Source organism: Bubalus kerabau, chromosome 12, assembly GCF_029407905.1.
Source record: "Bubalus kerabau isolate K-KA32 ecotype Philippines breed swamp buffalo chromosome 12, PCC_UOA_SB_1v2, whole genome shotgun sequence".
Lineage (NCBI taxonomy): Eukaryota > Metazoa > Chordata > Mammalia > Artiodactyla > Bovidae > Bubalus > Bubalus kerabau.
Window position 1 is genome coordinate 71,870,902 of NC_073635.1, and position 19,491 is coordinate 71,890,392.

Here is a 19,491-nt window from a genome sequence, read left to right on the forward strand (position 1 = left end):
GAACCTGAACCCACAATAGCTCTGAGGGATGCCTGTACCTATTTTCTTTCTGGAAAGCAAGTGATTGTCTGTTCTGAAAGCTTTAAGGACATAAAGAGAAGTCAATCTGCTGCAAAGTCTAATGCTCCAGAGGGTGGGCCACCAGCCTAGAGGAGGGACTGTGGAAGTGACAGATGTTTGCTTTTCTTGAATGTTTGATTTTCTTGAATCAAGACATTTCCCAACTCTGTGTATCTTATAAATAGCCCTCAAAGCTCAGAGTCTGAGAGCCAAAAGCACTAACCAATGATAACAACCCCAAAGGTCCTGGGCAGAATGTAAAATGCTACAGACTGTTCAGTTCCAGTAATCATGTCATGATTAAAACTTTCATTTTCTGAAAATGAAAGAACTTTCATTTTCTTCCTTTCCTATAACCATATAATGATGAAAGGCTGGGTTAGGCCTTTGTGTGCCTAGTAAAACAGGGGAATCAAACCATGTAAATACCACCAATCCTACCAAGCAAATTCTCCCTGTCCTGCCCCTTTTTGAAATATTGTCTGAGTTATGTGTTAATGGGAGACATTGTGTGCTAATGGGTTTCTTCTGCTGTTAACAGGTTTATGATTCAGTGAAATTGAAAGAATATGATCGGCCAAATCTTTTGCTGCAAGATAAAAACAGCCTATTTTATAAGATGGTGCAACAACTGGGCGAGGCAGAGGCTGCTGTCCTTGCTAAAAGGGCAAAATAGGTGAGCTTGCTGCAGGAAGATGTAATTAAAATTAGCCTCCAGGGTTCACTCTTCAGAGGCTCTCCACCAAGGGTCTGGGATGAAGCACCCTGTGTTCTTTTCAATAGAAGCCTCCAGAGAGGAAGCTTCATGACTGGGTATTTAACAACACAGGGCAGGTGGAAGGCAGGTCTGCTGAGAATCTGCAGTGGTGCTGGGGGTGGGGTCGGGATGTGTGCACCCTTCTGTGTGCGTGCACCGGTTCCTGAGACAGATTTTGGATCCGACTTCCCACATGTTCGGACCCTGGGTTCAGATTCTCACGGAACATAGAACATTCTCATTTTGCAGACACTTTACATTTATTCTGTTTGGTGCTCAGCACATTTGTGATACAAGTTCTGTCAAGGACTATCCAGGAAATTTGAGAGTTTAAGGGAAAAAAAAACTTGGAAGATTTTGATTCTAGGAAGATCTTCCAGAGAAAAGTAGGTCTTTTCTGTTTCCTAATCTGTAAAGAAAACTGTTACCTGATATTATCACTATCTCCCCAATTCTTTGTTGTTTAGAATTAGGCCCATTTGCCCCCCATGTTTCCTCTGCCTTCTAGAAGGTGAAATTGTCATCAGTACAAATCAGGAACTCACAATACCCTTCACACTGTAGTCTGAATGGTGCCTGAAGGTTACAGAGCACTTTCTCAGAGATGAGGTGTGTGAAGCACTAAGCACTGTGTGTGGTGTGAGGAAGGGGCTCAGCGAGTAACATTTAGGTCACGTGGTATCTTCCTAACAGAGGTGTACTGGTAACCAAGGTCTGGTTTAGGAGACTTATCCACTGTCATGCAGTAAGTCTTTCTGGGACCAGGTGGGACTGGGATTGGGATTGATAGGAAGATAGAGGGAGGGAAGGAAGGTCTGGTGTTCTCGCCCCTAAACATGCATGGCTCAGGGTGGGATGTGGCTTCCCCATCGAAAATTTATCTCTGGGTGTTAAATTATGGTTGTATGTTCCCTTCTTCATACTTTTCTGCCTTTCCCAGATTTTCACTTGTAAATAGAATAAGATTATTTGTTATTTGTGTAATATTTAAAATATCCTAAAGAAAACATGTCCCAGTATCTTAAGTACTTGTATATGAAAGATTTATCTAAAATGTGGCCTGAGTTCATCACTGTCTCCTCTCAGTCCTCTGTAGAAATAGGGAAATGCAGAGCAGGACCTTCCGCTGCTCATCAGGTAGGAGACTTCCTGAGTCCCAGAGTTGGCTAAAGAGTTGGCAGAGTTAGAGTTCATGCTTAGGTTCTGGAAGAAGGAAGTCTCTGTCCTGAACTTTTCCTAAGTACTTACATTGTGTGCAAATGTTGAGAAGCTGAACAAGGAACTCTGTATTTTTTTAAGCCTAAAATTCACAAACCGCGTTTATCCACTAGAGTGTCTCCAAGTCAGACCATCCCTCCTGAGACTTCGAGAGCCATGAATCTCCCAAACCTTTTTGCTCTTTTAACCTGAGGCATTTCACATCAAAAAGAGGTGTTCTCACCTGTATGTCTAAGTCTTCATTTTAAAATTATATTAGCATTGCACTGAGTAATGAGAAATAGAACACAGAATTTTAGATTGGTCCAGATAATAAGATAATAGGATTCAACCCTCTCTTTGTACAGGTGAGGAAACTAAGGTGCTTTAGAAGGAAGGTGGCCCTATGTATATAACTGGTGTTAAGCTAGTGTGCAGCAGACAGAGAATTAGAAATTTGTTCTTTCAGTAAACATTTTAAATCAAGTGTAACATACATACTGAAGCAGACATAGGTCATAGAATTAGAAATCTTGTGATTCCTGGTCTAGTAATCCTGCACCTACTCTAACAATATTAATAGTAAGTTACATTTGTGTAATTCTTCATAATTTATTTTATGTAGTTCTCAAATGTATGATTTCACTTAATCTCTTGATGGTCCATTTTTATCCCATGTCATGGATGAGGAGAGTGCGTTCAGAGTTCACCGAAGGTCACTGAGCTGGTCCAGGAAGCGCAAAGGGGGAATTGCTGGGGAGGCTGGGTACTGTCCTAGGGACTGTGTTCTGCATCAAGCCTGAGAACACTGCTCCTGTCACCTGGTAGCCAAGGTCGGGCCAGTCACTGAAGTTCACAGGGCGATAGAACCTCACTCTTGGATTTCAGTCCTGCCACTGGCTCAGGTCACCTCTACAGAAAGAAATACATTTCTTAACTCTCATGCCATCCTGACATTACTTCTGCATACTCTGCATCCTCTTAGGAGGATAAGCTGTCAGGTTATTAGTTTTTTAAATGTGCAAGCCTCAGATATCAATGTAGTGTCCAGTGCTATAACATGGGGAGCATTAGCCTAAGTCAGAAGGTTTTCACTCTAATAGAACAGAATTAATTCATCTGAAAAGAAAACCCAACATCTGGGAGAAGGTACTTCCACATCACATTATCTTGAACTCCTAGCTCAGGTGAGCAGAGCACTGTCTGACTGACCCTTTTTGGATGATCCAAGAAATAGTAGAGAAGGTCCCTTTTAGATACATAAAGCTAAAGGGGGCTGTAGTTTGCTAGGGTTGCCATACAAAGACCAAAGAGTAGGCGACTTAAACAGCAGAAACTTATATCCTCACAGCCCTGGAGGTTGGAAGTCTGAGATCAAGGTGTCAGCAGGGTTGATTTCCTCTGAGGTCTCTCTCCTTGCCTTATAGACACCATCTTCCCTCTGTGTCTCACATGCTCTTCCCTCTGTGTGAGCCTGTGTCCTGGTCTCTTCTTTTGCGAATTCTAGTCTGTTAGATTAGGACACACCTGTATGATTCCATTTTAACTTTATTGAGTCTTTAAAGAGGTTGTCTCCAAATACAGTCACATTCGGAGCTACTGGGGGTTTAGGATTTCAACATGTAAAATTGGACATGTAAAATTGGAGGTGTGAGGGTAACAGGCAGGAAGACCGGGGTCTCCAAACAGAGGGAATAGGCCACAAGTGTCAGACATTTTTTATCTCTCTCTTAAGCTGCAGGAGGAAAAAAACTACTACTGTTATATTTTTCCCCTTCTCTATACAAATTAATATCCACAGAAAAATAAATGCAAAAAGTTAAAATGGTTGTCTGAAGAGGCTTTACAAAAGGCTGAGAAAAGAAGAGAAGCTAAAAGCAAAGGAGAAAAGGAAACATACACCCATTTGAATGCAGAGTTCCAAAGAATAACAAGGAGAGATTAAGAAAGCCTTCCTCAGTGACCAATGCAAAGAAATAGAGGAAAACAATAGAGTGGAAAAGATTAGATCTCTTCAAGAAAATTAGAAATACCAAGGAAACATTAAGGCAAAGATCGGCACAATAAAGGACAGAAACGGTATAGACCTAACAAAAGCAGAAGATATTAAGAAGAGGTGGCAAGAATACACAGAAGAACTATACAAAAAAGATATTCATAACCCAGATAATCACGATGGTGTGATCACTCACCTAGAGCCAGATATCCTGAAATGCAAAGTTGAGTGGGCCTTAGGAAGCATCGGTACAAACAAAGCTAGTGGAGGTGATGGAATTCCACTTGAGCTCTTTCAAATCCTAAAAGATGATGCCGTGAACGTGCTGCACTGAATATGCCAGCAAATTTGGAAAACTCAACAGTAGCCACAGGACTGAAAAAGGTCAGTTTTCATTCCAATCCCTAAGAAAGACAATGCCAAAGAATGCTCAAACTACTGCACAATTGTACTCATCTCACACTCTCAAATGCCTAAAATTTTCCAAGCCAGGTTTCAATAGTACGTGAACCATGAACTTCCAGATGTTCAAGCTGGATTTAGAAAAGGCAGAGGAACCAGAAATCAAATTGCCAACATCCATTGGATCATCAAAAAAGCAAGAGAGTTCCAGGAAAACATCTACTTCTGCTTTATTGACTATGCCAAGCCTTTGATTCTGTGGATCCCAACAAACTGTGGAAAATTCTTCAAGTGATGGGAATACCAGACCACCTGACCTGCCTCCTGAGAAATCTGTATGCAGGTCAGGGAGCAACAGTTAGAACTGGACATGGAACAACAGACTGGTTCCAAATCAGGAAAGGAGTACATCAAGGCTGTATATTGTCACCCTGATTATTTAACTTATATGCAGAGTACATCATGAGAAACGCTGGACTGGATGAAGTACAAGCTGGAATAAAGATTGCTGGGAGAAATATCAACAGCCTCAGATATGCAGATGACATCACCCTTATGGCAGAAAGCAAAGAAGAACTAAAGAGCCTCTTGATTAAAGTGAAAGAGGAGAGTGAAAAGTTGGCTTAAAACTCAACATTCAGAAAGTTGAGATCATGGCATCCAGTCCCATCAATTCATGGCAAATAGATGGAGAAACAGTGGCAGACTTTATTGTTTTTTTGGCTCCACAATCATTTCAGATGGTGACTGCAGCCATTAAATTAAAAGACGCTTGCTCCTTGGAAGGAAAGTTATGACCAACCTAGATAGCATATTCAAAAGCAGAGACATTGATTTACCAAGAAAGGTCCATCTAGTCAAAGCTATGGTTTTTCCAGTAGTCATGTATGGATGTGAGAGTTGGAGTATAAAGAAAGCTGAGTGCCGAAGAATTGATGCTTTTGAACTGTGGTGCTGGAGAAGACTCTTGAGAGTCCCTTGGACTGCAAGGAGACCTAACCAGTCCATCCTAAAAGAGATCAGTCCTGGGTGTTCATTGGAAGGACTGATGTTGAAACTGAAACTCCAATACTTTGGCCACCTGATGCGAAGACCTGACTCATTTGAAAAGACCCTGATACTGGGAATGATTGAAGGTGGGAGGAGAAGGGGATGGCAGAGGATGAGATGGTTGGTTGGCATCAGTGACTCGATGGACATGAGTTTGAGTAATCTCTGGGAGTTGGTGATGGACATGGAAGACTGGCATACTGTAGTCCATGAGGACGCAAAGAGTAGGACAGGACTGAGCAACTGAACTGAACTGATACAAATTTAAGAAGGAGTGTCTTTTAAAATTCTATCTTGCCATGAGGATACCTGGTTCCCCCTGAATTTAATTTTTCTCAAACCCTGAGCTAACCAATGCATTTTTCTTATGGAAATGTTTGTCTTAAGCTATGTTAATAAACTATGTATTTATCCTAGATTCTGTCTTCAAGTCTGTTCCCCCTAAAACTCAGAATGGACTTGAGAAACCCGTATGTTTTACTCATGCAAATATTCTCTTAAGCTATGTCAATGAGACTGTATTTGCTTAGAAACCTGCCTTTCTTCAAGATTCATGTCAATCATTTTATGGCCAGGGACAACTCTGCTTGTGCCAATGTTATGTCAAAATGCAAGTTGTTTGTGAGGGGCCTGGTACCAGTCTCTGAATTTTGAGACATTTCCTTTTACTCTAATGAGCAGACTGCTAGTAGCTGTATGGATCTTCCCTGTAGCTCAGACGGTAAAGAATCTGCCTGCAATGCAGGAGACCTGGGTTAGATCCCTGGGTTGGAAAGATCATCTGGAAAAGGGAATAGCAATCCACTCCAGTACTCTTGCCTGGAGAATCCCATGGACAGAGGAGCCTGGCGGGCCACAGTCCATGTGGTCGCAAAGAGTCGGACACGACTGAGCGACTAACACTGCTACTACTAGTAGCTATATACCATCCACCTAAAGACCATCAGGGGGCGCTCTTTCTGCCCCTTCTGATGTCTATGTCAGAAGCTTTCTCTGTCTCTTTTATACCTTAATAGAACTTTATTACACAGAAGCTCTGAGTGATCAGGCCTCATCACTGGCCCCAAATTGAATATTCTCCTCTGGAGGCCAAGAATAGTGGCATCTTTTGTGGTTCAGCAAGAGCCTTTTAGAGGGGACACAGTTCAGCTCCAAGAATAAATACCTATCATCCATTCTGTTCTGTGATGAAGCACATCAGGTTGAGGTTTTTTGAAGTTTCTTTGTTCCCAGTGTGTAACAGAGGTGTCATTTTGTCTATTCATGAAATCACCTAATACAGCCCAGAAATTATAAAATTCTCATATCCTAGCTCTAGGAGCCTGGTCCAGTTGGACAGATGGAGCAGGCACTTAGCATCCATGTGGTTTTGTGTCCCTCAGGGTCTCTGAGCCTCAGGTCCTCACCTGTGTGTAGGGCAGGATTACAGCCCTGCTCTCTTCTTCACACTTATCACAGGGATCAGATGAGAGAGCAGATGCTTAAGGGCTTTGAGAATATAGAGTGTTTTATGGCATATTACTTTGCCAACATAGGTCCATCTAGTCAAGGCTATGGTTTTTCCAGTGCTCATGTATGGGTGAGAGAGTTGGACTGTGAAGAAGGCTGAGTGCCGAAGAATTGATGCTTTTGAACTGTGGTGTTGGGGAAGACTCCTGAGAGTCCCTTGGACTGCAAGAAGATCCAACCAGTCCATTCTGAAGGAGATCATCCCTGGGATTTCTTTGGAGGGAATGATGCTAAAGCTGAAACTCCAGTACTTTGGCCACCTCATGCGAAGAGTTGACTCATTGGAAAAGACTCTGAAGCTGGGAGGGATTGGGGGCAGGAGGAAAAGGGGATGACAGAGGATGAGATGGCTGGATGGCATCACTGACTCAATGGACGTGAGTTTGAGTGAACTCCAGGAGTTGGTGATGGACAGGGAGGCCTGGCATGCTGCGATTCATGGGGTCGCAAAGAGTCAGACATGACTGAGCAACTGAACTGAACTGAACTGATGGCATAAAAGTGGGGTCATTTTGTAAAAGGCTGTAGGTAGAAACTTTGCCTCCCAATATTAAAACAAATATACCCAAGTTCTTTTAGGTTGCTTTAGAGACTGTAAATCAGGAGTCCCCAGCTGCTGAAGATCCTTTGCAGTATTCAGTTCAGGTATTTCAGACCATGAAACAAAGTCCTTTTCAGTTTAAAGTTTCTAGAAATAATATTTTCTTTATAAGAAATTTTATTGAGAAGGGTTACAGAAAAAGGAACCAAATGATTTTGGAAAGAATATTAAGCAGTAGCAAATGAAATAAATTTTCTTTGGTTCCTTTAACTGTTTTTAGTTTCACCAAAAAAGTACATAAGCATATAATCACCAAATATGTCTAGCTTAATAAAATGGAGGAGGGTGATGACATGCAATTAACCACCACCCCACTCCCACCAAAGGCTTTATTCTTAAGTGCTTCCATTACAATGGAAATAACCTCAGATTTCAGCCAGTGGGCCTAAGCATTCTTGGAGGGTTTATTTTTCTCCTTAAGTGACATTTAAACATATAGCATTTCATGTGCAGAGCTGTTTTGGGGGTAGCAGGTTATGTTAGCAACAAGAGAGTAAGAAAGTGCACTTACTATGAAGGTAGGTGTCCTAGCGCTTTTCTGTTTCACGCATGAAGTTCATTCTCTCTCATGATACCTTTTTTTATAGCACCCACAAATGCACTTGCAGTCAAGTTTTATAAAAGAGATCTAGAATCATATGTCTAAGCAACCCAGTTTGTGACATGAGTCAGCCTCTGATAGACGATATATTTTCTGTTTTAAAGACTCAAATGAAACTTTTCACATTCTTCTTTGAGGATAAAGAGTTACACTCGTAGTCCTTTTTTGCCCAAACAGCTTCAGAGATAAGGCTTCACAAGCCCTGACATTATTTTATTTTGTACTGTGCATCTGTAAGGAACCGAGATACAACACAGCTACTAAAAACTGATGATTGTGGAACTTGACAGCACTTCCTTTCCTTTGTGCTCTGATTATACACTGAGAAAACCTGTCTCTCTCCCAGTTCAGCTAGAATTTGGTAGAATTCAAGAGCTCTAAGGTCTGGCAGACATCTGTCCTATTATTGGGTATCATCTTATATTTTAGAGAAGTCTCTTGGTTGAGTCATTGTTAAGGCGTTTGATTCTCTTTTCATTCTTGGGACCCACTATCCACAGGTCACATTTCTATAGGACTATAACTGCTTTGCTGCACAAATTAAACACCAGAATATTTCATACGTATATGCCAGTGTTTCAGTGCCTGTCAATCAGAGTTTATAAAATATAAAGATAACAACCTGGTATTAACATCCAACGGAGGAGGCAATGGCAGCTACTCCAGCACTCTTTCCTGGAAAAGCCCATGGACGGAGGAGCCTGGTAGGCTGCAGTCCATGGGGTCCTAAAGAGTCGGACATGACTGAGTGACTTCCCTTTCACATTTCACTTTCATGCATTGGAGAAGGAAATGGCAACCCACTCCAGTAATCTTGCCTGGAGGATCCCAGGGATGGAGGAGCCTGGTGTGCTGCCATCTATGGGGTCGCACAGAGTCAGACATGACTGAAGCGACTTAGCAGCATCAGCATTAACATCCAAATCTGTTGTGCTCCTTTTATGTGTGAAAATGGCAAACCCCGTTCAGATGCTAGTTTTCCTATCCTCTTTGTTACCCTGTTTTTAATTTATTTCAGGGAATAAAATGATTTTGCTTATCAATTTACTATAGTGATAAACTATATCTGTGAATCAGAATGACCAGAAATCTAGGAGATCTACAGGTTATTTGGCATTATATCCAGCCCCACTGAGGGTTTTAATGGGGATGTTTCCTCCATAGAATATATACAGCCCTGGTTTTTTAAAAACTGTGCCTCCAATAGTGATATGATTGCTTCACATGAAGAAGGAAACCTAGAAATGTGTTGCTTCAGGAGGAGGACTTTAAAATTTTTAAACATGTTGTTTATGTCGTTTTCTCCCTCAGGTGTACTTCAAAAGGAGATAGCCAGATATTAGTCACAGTGACCTTGTGGTTATGAATGTTTCCAGTGGACAGCCCTCAGCCTGAACAATTTTTGCGTCAGCACTTTGATTCTACCAGGAGTTCGTGTCTATTCCAAAGGCTTTTTTCCAATAGGTTTTGCACTGCATAAACTATATTCTACTTTTTTTACACCAGCAACAAATATTTACACATTACAAGATGTTTGTTCTCCAGCTTCACTCAATGATTTCAAGTTCTTGTAAAAGGATTTATTATGTTTAAGTGTTATATTATTCACTTTCTTATCCATAACAGAGGTGTAGGCCACCAATAAAATCTGTCTCCCAGGTTTTGTGTCTTGAGAGACTCCAGAGCTAAACTCATTTTCTAAGATTTGAGACAAAGTTGTCACAGATGTATTTTTACTGTTCTCAGAATTACCTATTACTTTCCAATTATATCAGGGATTCTGTTTACTTGAAGACTGTGTGAAGGTGTTTTGTGTCCACTTCCTTTAACATGACTAGGATCCATTTTTCCACCAAAAGACCTCTGGTTAAAATGCTACAGAGAAAACTGAGAGGAAAAACATATAATATACTATAGTTTAAGTGACCAAAAAAAATATATAGATGGTTAAATACCGAAAGACAATATTATATGTTCTAAAAGAGAAGGAAGAGAAAATATGCTTTCTCAAAATAGGAGCCCTTGTAGGGAATTTGCTAATGAAGGACAGATGTGTGCTAGACTGTCTTCTAGATAGAGAATTTTATTTTATTTTTTTAATATTACAAATTGTGGTAAATATATATAACATAAAATTTACCATATAACCGTTTTTAGTGACACAATCCAGTGGCATTAATCGCATTCACAGTGTTGTGCAGCCACACTGTCTGGGTGACTTTTGTTAATTATGTTTTTCCTATTCAGTGTGTTATTTCTGCAGAGTCATTTTGATAAGTTTCATTTTTCTAGGAGGAATCTGTTTCCCGTGAGTTTTGAGCTTGATTGACATAAATTTATTCACAATATCTTATATGTTTAATCTCTGCAGCATCTCTAACTGTGTTCTTTTCACTTTTTAGTTTTATTTTAGCCTTCTTTTTTATGAATAATCTTGCATAACCTTTTCCTGTTTTCAAAGAATCAAATTTTTGCTTGACTGATGCTCTTTTTTCCCCCTAGATCATCATATCATTCTTTCTTTTCTTCAACTTTTCCTTAATGTTGAGGCTTTTCCTCTAAATTCTTAAATTGAAAAGAGATTAGTAATGTCATCATTTTTCTAATATAAGTATATAAAGCTGACTTTTTCCCTAAGATCCACTTTAGCTGCAACCTGCAAGTTTTGGTACGCACCACTGTCAATAGCCATAGTATTATGTATTTTCTAATTCCTAATTTAATTCATTAACTGTATATTTTACCCATGGGTTCTTCATAAGTATAATGTTCTCTAAATTTCAAATGCTTATGGATTTTTTCTTTTAGACTGAACCATATAGAACTGCTAACATTCAGTCTTTTTATAAGCTATAAAATGGCACTTTCATATGGTTCAACATATAGTTGTCTTTTGTTGTTAATATATAACTTAATTTCATTTGGTCAGACAACATTAGATTGTAAATTTTAAACCAAAGGTAATGACATTCACACTAAAGGTCCTTGTTTCTACCATTTTGTATTTTATTGGGAGTTTTTAAAATGTTAACATTTAATGTTAAAGTGTTAACATTTAATGTTAAAGTGTTAACTGGTGCATGTGTAATCAGTAATTTTCAATAAAAACCCTCCCCAAATACTGGAATATTTTATGTTACGTGTTGCAGGCTGGTTCTCTGGGATGCACACTCAGATGGAGTTTAGTTCTGGGATGTGTATCAGGGGTGCCCTTGGGGTCAACACTGTGGAATCAGGAGGGAAGAAACTGGGTAAGGCAGAGGGAAGGATCAAGCTGGATTACTGGCCAGACAACCTGAGCTGACCACATGGGAGTCTGGAGTGATGATGGCTCCCCAGGGTTGTCCTGACACATCCAATGACCAGTCCTCTATACCTCCACCCAGATGGATCATTGCATGCAGGCTGCCCCCAGAGGGGCTGGTGGTTTAAGGTTGCTCACTGGCAGCACTTACAGCTGTTGGACAATGAGTCCCTGAAGGGAGGTGAGGACAGCACTTCTCGGTGTCCCCCGTCAGTTTGTATCAAAGCTCCAGAGGTAGGTGGTGAGGGTGCACTGTGGGGAAACCTCTTGATGACTGATGTTTAAGTGAAAATGATGACTCAGTGATTCTCCTGAATACCATCTGGTCTAAAAAATAGAGAAGGTCCATGTAGGGGAGATATCCTCATTGTCCAGGGTCAGCCCAGTTGTTGCCTCTTCTAAGAAGTCACATTAACATCAGTCGCCATCCTAGGTAACTCGGATTTGTGTATTACCCTGAGCGCCTCTCATGTTAAACTGAACCATACTTGGTTAGTGTCCTGTGTCACCATCTTGAGAGACCTTATTTTTAAACAAGGGGCCTGCTCTTTCTGTTGTGCATGTAGCCTGCCCTGACTGTAAGTGTCCACACGTGGAATTTTTCTCACTTAGTTTAGAGCACTTGAAACTGTGCCCTGTTCACTTTTTAATTATGTCTTCCAGCAGAGTATCTGTACATAGAGATTTCTCACTAAATGTTTGTGGAATGAACAAATGATGACTGAGAGCAAACCTTCCTTCTCAACTTTATAACTTTGAGATATTAAGAGGTAGCCTGGGATAACAGAAAACCCTGGTTTTGGAATCAGTCACACTGATCTGTCCTTTCTCTACTACTCATTAGCAGTGTGGGTGTGGGAAAGCAGTAACCAGCCAAGGTGCCAGGACATTAGAATGGCACCATCCTTGACAAAATAGGCTCTGGACACCCTACAGCCATGTAGTCTTAGTTACATGCTCGGGTAAGCATCTCAACCTCTGAATCTCAGCTTCTTTGTCTAGAAAATGAATACAGTTCCTGCTGTTGAACCATTGCTTTGGTTGGGATGATGACCTAAGAGCATCCAAAGACACAGGGTGGAATCACTGACCTTGGAGATTCTTATCACCAGGAGAGGAGAACAGGATGTGGGTGTGGATGAAGGAGGTTTGTGGAATGTAGAAGGTGTACTTGAGGAGGTCCTCATCTGATGGCCTAAACCAAACTGTTCTTCCTCCACATGTAGTTAAAATGATACAAGCACACGGGGAGAAGCACAAGCTCTGGAATCAGGGGCAAATACTGGCTCCTCTGGGCACTGACTGGGCTTGGATTCAAGTTCTGCTACCTGGTGAGTGTGGGCTCTTAAGGTTGGGAAGCCCACTGTGCTTCAGGGTCTTTGTCTGAAAGGTGAGGTGGGGATAGCCTTCTAGATTCTCAGAGGGCTGTTGCAAAGATTGATTATGACAGTGATGCTCACAGTGTGGTCTGTGCACTAGTGCCAGTCCCTGACCTGTTTGTAACCCGGTTAGAAATAAGTACAGGAAATTCAAGAAGTCTAGAAACTCAAAACCCTCTGTATTGCTGTGACATCCACGCTCAGGATGGGTGGGATCCTGAATTCCCCGGGACAGTGTGAGGGTTGCACTTGTGCGGTGGGGGAGGGGCCCGTGGCTGAGCGGCACACTAGCCGCGCACAGTGGGTCATTGATTAGGTTGCAATGGGCTGAAAATGTAAAGTTAAGTAAAACTCATATTTAATCCAAGACAGGTGAGAAAGACTGCTTTTGAACAATGCTGGATATGTGATTATCTGTCAACCAGTACTATCCTCTCCAGCCGTATCCTCTTTATTGTTACTATCTTATTTATCTTAAAATTAGAGCACACAGGCTTTCAAAAGGCCCTACTCTACATTATCAATGCTTTTAATAGCATTAAAAAGTTAGAAATAACCCAATACAGTATACTAACGCATATATATGGAATTTAGAAAGATGGTAACAATAACCCTGTGTACGAGACAGCAAAAGAGACACTGATGTATAGAACAGTCTTATGGACTCTGTTGGAGAGGGAGAGGGCGGGAAGATTTGGGAGAATGGCATTGAAACATGTAAAATATCATGTATGAAACGAGTTGCCAGTCCAGGTTCGATGCACGATACTGGATGCTTGGGGCTGGTGCACTGGGATGACCCAGAGGGATGGAATGGGGAGGGAGGAGGGAGGAGGGTTCAGGATGGGGAATACATGTATACCTGTGGCGGATTCATTTTGATATTTGGCAAAACTAATACAGTTATGTAAAGTTTAAAAATAAAATAAAATTAAAAAAATAAATAAATAAATAAATTAAAAAAAAAGTTAGAAATAATTAAATTCCTGTTCAAGTTTAAAGGTTTTTTTTTTTTTTTTCAAGTCTAAAAACAATACTGTGCATATATTTTACCAATTCTATTATTGAATCAGCAGCATGTCCTAATGCTGAAGAAGGTCCCTGGAAGCACAACAGGCCACTTTAAAACCTTCAGAATTTTTTTAAACACAAGGTTTTAAGTGTAAGCTGTTAATTTTCCTTTAAAAACAGAAAGAATGTAGATTAACTGGGCTTTTGTTTTTTAAACCTAATGTTCTAAGAAAAGTGTTTCTTTTTTCCAAAAACTAAAACAGCAATGTGTGTTGAAAACTGTGAGAAATATATATTTATTTGAATTTAGACCTAAAAAATAACATTATTAGAAGGAATTGCATGCCCAGCTGTGTGAGACTTCCATCTGTACTCCAGGCCCATCTGACTTGCCTTAGGAGTCAAACTGGGATTGTGTGATTTTTTAATAAGAACCAAGGTTAAGACTTAGATACACTAGGAATGTTCTATAAGAAGTTTACATTGGACAGTCCTGACTAAAATTCACTCTTTCACTCAACAAACATGCTCACAAGTATCCATCCCAATAGGTGGAAGCTTTGGGTATTCCAAACCAGTGTTTGATCCAAAAGCTTATCATATTTAATTCTGGAGGACATTACAGGAAAAGCATTTTTAAAATTAAATTTTTCAGATTATCTAGACAAAAAATGAGTCTCTTAGATGGAGTTTTTATCACATTAGAAATGTCATAAGTAAATAACGATAAATAGAGGGCTGTGGGCTTTTAAACCCTACATTTTACAACACTAAAATATTTTTTTTTTAATCCACGAGTTTATACTGATTCCTATAAGACATAAAATAGATAGTAGGAAGGGAAAGCCCTTTTTTTTCAGTAGAAGGTCAACTCACAAATGTAGACAGATGGACAGAAAAGTACTGTATAGCAGCCATCCTTGTCATAAATAATTCAGACAAAATTCATCATTGTCTGAATATACGGTGAATGTTCATGGGTTGGGGGAGACACAACATTTTCATGGACTCAAATCATCTTCTCAGATTAATTCTTTAGGGAAGCATTGTATTTTCAAAGTGGAAAAATTTGGCAAACACCTGGCTAAGCAAATAACCAGAGTGAATATTATTAATAGTGAACCTACTGATACCCTTGACATTTTTTTCTTGTTTCTTTAAAATTTATTTAAGTATTGTTGATTTACAATGCCTTAATTTCTGCTGTACAGCAGTGATTCAGTTATACATATACATACATTCCTTTTCATACAGGTTAAATAAGCAAGGTGACAACATACAGGTCATACTCCTTTCCCAATTTTGACCCAGGCAGTTGTTCCATTTCTGGTTCTAACTGTTGCTTCTTGACCTGCATACAGGTTTCTCAGGAGACAGGTAAGGTGGTCTTTAAGTTTTCCAGTTTGTTGTGATCTAGAGTCAAAGGCTTTAGCGTAGTCAATGAAGCAGAAGTAGATGTTTTCCTGAGCAGAAACCATAAGACCTACAAATTCTGGAAATGTACTTCCTGGTCCTTTACAGAAAAATTCTGCCCACCCTGCCCTAGAGCTCTGCTGTCCTAAGTGTGGCCTGTGAACCAGCAGCATCGACTGTCCTAGGAGGCAGTTAGGACACGGAATCTTGTCTCTATCCCAGACCTGCTGACTCAGAATCTCCAGATCCCAGATGAGTCCTGCTCACAATACAGTTTGAGAAGCACTGGTTTCGAGGCCCTGCTCGGTCATCCTGCGGATGCACCCTCCCCAGGTGCAGCCAGAGAGGACCAAGGGATGTGGCCACCTGGAGCCCTGCCGCCTCCAGGCTGTGCTCTGAGCACCTGGACCCAGAATCCCTGTTCCCATCCCCAGTGCCAGCCTCCCTCCTGGGGCCCATGTCCTAGCTTGACAGGTGGTCAAGATACTGCTGTTCATGGGTGGGAAGAGTGTGGCCTGAGTTTGAACTTGAAGGATAGGAGTGCTCTTGCTTGACCAGCAGATTCCTCAGGGCACAGAGAAGGTCAGAGCCAGAGGTGGGAAGAGCAAGGGGAGGGGGCTGGGGGCTGGGTCAGCCCCGCCCTCTGCTGTCCTGCCTTCTGGCTTGGAGCTCAGTGTCCAAAACCCCAGTCTGCCAGGTGTTAATAGTTAGGAAGATGTACTTCACAGTTTTGTTTGATTGATTTATAACTTCTAAATATTTAAAAATACACTATGGCCTTCATTTGTACTCTTTACCCAGGGCCCACAGATGTGAGTGGCAGGTCTATTAAATGTTTCTCAGAGTGTTCACAGGATCCCCTGCATCCCAATCCCCCAATCCACTGGGATGCTTGATAAAAATTCAAATTCCCAGGCCCCACTGTGTGACCTCCTGGATCAGATCTTTGGGAATGGAGCCTAGGACTCTGCATTCTGACCTCTCCCCTGGTGACTCTGATCCACAGCAGAGCTACAGGAGCATGTAATTGGGGGCAGGGCGGGGGGAGAGGAACGTAGAGGGAAGCTGCCATAAGTAGCCCGAAGTGAGAGGTAGAGAGAGGGAGGTCCCAGGTCACAGGAAGGTGCTGACCACAAGCTCACTCCCTTCCTCCTTCTCTCATGAGCCCTCACAACCTGGTCTGACCCCACCCCCGGGAGTTGGCTGCAGGGAGAAGCTGCCAGAACGGGGCAAGTGTGTCCTCATGCTGACTATGGGGCTCTCAGGGCTGCCCTGCAGAAGGAAGGACCGGAGTCAGGGAAATAGGAGCAAAGGGGCTGTGGGAACCTGGAGAGACCACCCGGACCCACCGGAAGAGTCAGGCTGAAGGGCTGGGCAGATCTTTGGACAGGAGAGAACTCCGGGTCCTGCCAGGACATGGGAGGAGTGGGGATAGACTGTGGGGTCCCACCTACCTGGGCTCAGAGGCTGCATCTGTCAGTTAGGAGTTGGATGACCTTGAGCAATTTCCTTAAGCTCTGTAGGCTTCTTTCCATGTCTGTGAGATGGGGATCCTAACACCCTCTAGGCTTGTGTTACAGGTAAAAACGTGGTAATTAAGTAAAAACATATCTTTGCTAACAGGCGGGCGGAATATACAGCAGGACTGTTGCCGTTTGCTGTGAAGCTTGTGAAGTTACACCTCTGCACTTCCTGATGCTTGATATCACAGGCACTTGTCACTGGCTGTTAAGACCAATTTCATCAAACCCCAGGCACAGGAAGGCTCCAGTCACAGGCATGTGCCAGACCTGTGCTTGGCCAGTGACCTAGAGCTCCCTGAGCTTCCCTGTGCAGGAGCAACTCCTGAAGTTACTGCCAAGCTGCTCCTTGTGTATGTTTCCCAGGATTTCCCTCCCAGTAAACCACATCTTTGGGATGTGAGGGAATCCTGCTCACAGATTTGTGATGAACTGAGGAGGGGCTTGTATGAAACCTCCAGGGACAACTGTTCAGTTCAGTTCAGTCGCTCAGTCTTGTCCGACTCTTTGTGACCCCATGAATCACAGCACACCAGGCCTCCCTGTCCATCACCAACTCCCAGAGTTCACCCAGACTCACGTCCATCGAGTCAGTGATGTCATCCAGCCATCTCATCCTCTGTCGTCCCCTTCTCCTCCTGCCCCCAATCCCTCCCAACATCAGAGTCTTTTCCAATGAGTCAACACTTCGCATGAGGTGGCCAAAGTACTGGAGTTTCAGCTTTAGCATCATTCCATTCAAAGAAATCCCAGGGCTGATCTCCTTCAGAATGGACTGATTGGATCTCCTTGCAGTCCAAGGGACTCTCAAGAGTCTTCTCCAACACCACAGTTCAAAACCATCAATTCTTCGGTGCTCAGCCTTCTTCACAGTCCAACTCTCACATCCATACATGACCACTGGAAAAACCATAGCCTTGACTAAACGGACCTTTGTTGGCAAAGTAATGTCCCTGCTTTTGAATATGCTATCTAGGTTGGTCATAACTTTCCTTCCAAGGAGTAAGTGTCTTTTAATTTCATGGCTGCAGTCAACATCTGCAGTGATTTTGGAGCCCAAAAAGATAAAGTCTGACACTGTTTCCCCATCTATTTGCCATGAAGTGATGGGACCGGATGCCATGATCTTCGTTTTCTGAATGTTGAGCTTTAAGCCAACTTTTTCACTCTCCACTTTCATCAAGAGGCTAAAAACAACTGTACCATACTGCAAATCACCACCAGGGGTCAGCAGAATCCACAAGTCTAGGTGAGGCGCATGCAAAGTTCATGGAATGAGGGACCAGGAAGGCCTCACAGCAGGCAAGAGGGTTGGGGCCTCTAGCTTTGACTCATCCTCATTCACCCCACCCTCCACACACAGAAATGCACACTCCTGCTCCTGAAGACTCACCTGATCCCTGTATATGCAGTTACCTTCTCCAGGTACAGTCCTTTATATCCTCAATACGACAAAGGCCAGTGGTTTGTAAACATGGCTGCAAATTCTAATCACCAGACGAGCTCTATAAAATCCCAGTGCTGAGTAGTCCTCTCAGTTAAATCAGAATCTCGGGGAGGGGAGGCAGGAGTCAATACTTTTTATTACTAAAACCCCACAGGTGATTCTACCCTGTTGCCAACTGAGAACCACTGTTGGAGGCAAAAGATCTTTCTTCCCAAATGGCAGCTGCTTTAATTCACATTTATGACAAAACGTGGTCTACTGGAGAAGGGAATGGCAAAACACTTCCATATTCTTGCCTTGAGAACCCCATGAACAGTATGAAAAGGCAGAAAGATATGACACTGAAAGACGAACTCCCAAGGCTGGTAATTGCTCAATATGAAGAGTGGAGAAATAACTCCAGAAAGAATGAAGAGACAGAGCCAAAGAGAAAACAATGGCCCATTGTGGATGTGACTGATGATGGAAGTAAAGTCTGATGCTGTAAAGAACAATATTACATAGGATCTTGGGAATGTTAGGCCCATGAATCAAGGTAAATTGGAAGTGATCAAACAGGAGATGGCAAGAGTGAACATTGACGTTTTAGGACTCAGCTAAAATAGACCGGAATGACTGAATTTAATTCAGATGACCATTTCTTCTATCACTGTGGGCAAGAATCCCTTAGAGGAAATGGAGTACCCCTCATAGTCAACAAAAGAGTCTGAAGTGCAGGACTTGGGTACAATTTCAAAAACAACAGAATGGTCTCTATTCGTTTCCAAGGCAAACCATTCAATATCACACTAATCCAAGTCTATGCCCCAACCACTAATGCCAAAGAAGCTAAAGTTGAATGGTTCTATGAAAACCTACAAGACCTTCTAGGACTAATACCAAAAGAGGATGTCCTTTTCATCATAGAGGAGTGGAATGCAAAAGTAGGAAGTCAAGAGATACCTGGAATAGCAGGCAAATTTGGTCTTGGAGTACGAAACAAAGCACGGCAAAGACTAACACAGTTTTGGCAAGAGAACACACTGGTCATAGCAAACACCCAATTCCCAAAACACAAGAGATGACTATACACATGGACATCACCAGATGGTCAACACCAAAATCATGTTCTTTTCAGCCAAAGATAGAGAAGTACATACAGTCAGCAAAAACAAGACCAGGAGCTGACTGTGGTTCCAATCATGAACTCCTTATTGCCAAATTCAGACTTAAATTGAATAAAGTAGGGAAAACCACGAGACCAT

At 42.0% G+C, this 19,491-nt stretch overlaps 1 protein-coding gene across 1 annotated transcript in view; it reads left to right on the forward strand.

Moving 5' to 3' along the window:
- LOC129624243 (ATP-binding cassette sub-family C member 4-like) overlaps positions 1–11,555 on the forward strand; it is a 180,888-nt gene extending 169,333 nt beyond the window's left edge. Inside the window, 2 exon segments of the mRNA XM_055541904.1 lie at positions 602–736; positions 9,485–11,555. Of these exon segments, the coding sequence (XP_055397879.1) occupies positions 602–736; positions 9,485–9,592 (243 nt within the window). The 3' untranslated portion in view covers positions 9,593–11,555.
- The last annotated feature ends 7,936 nt before the right edge of the window (positions 11,556–19,491 follow it).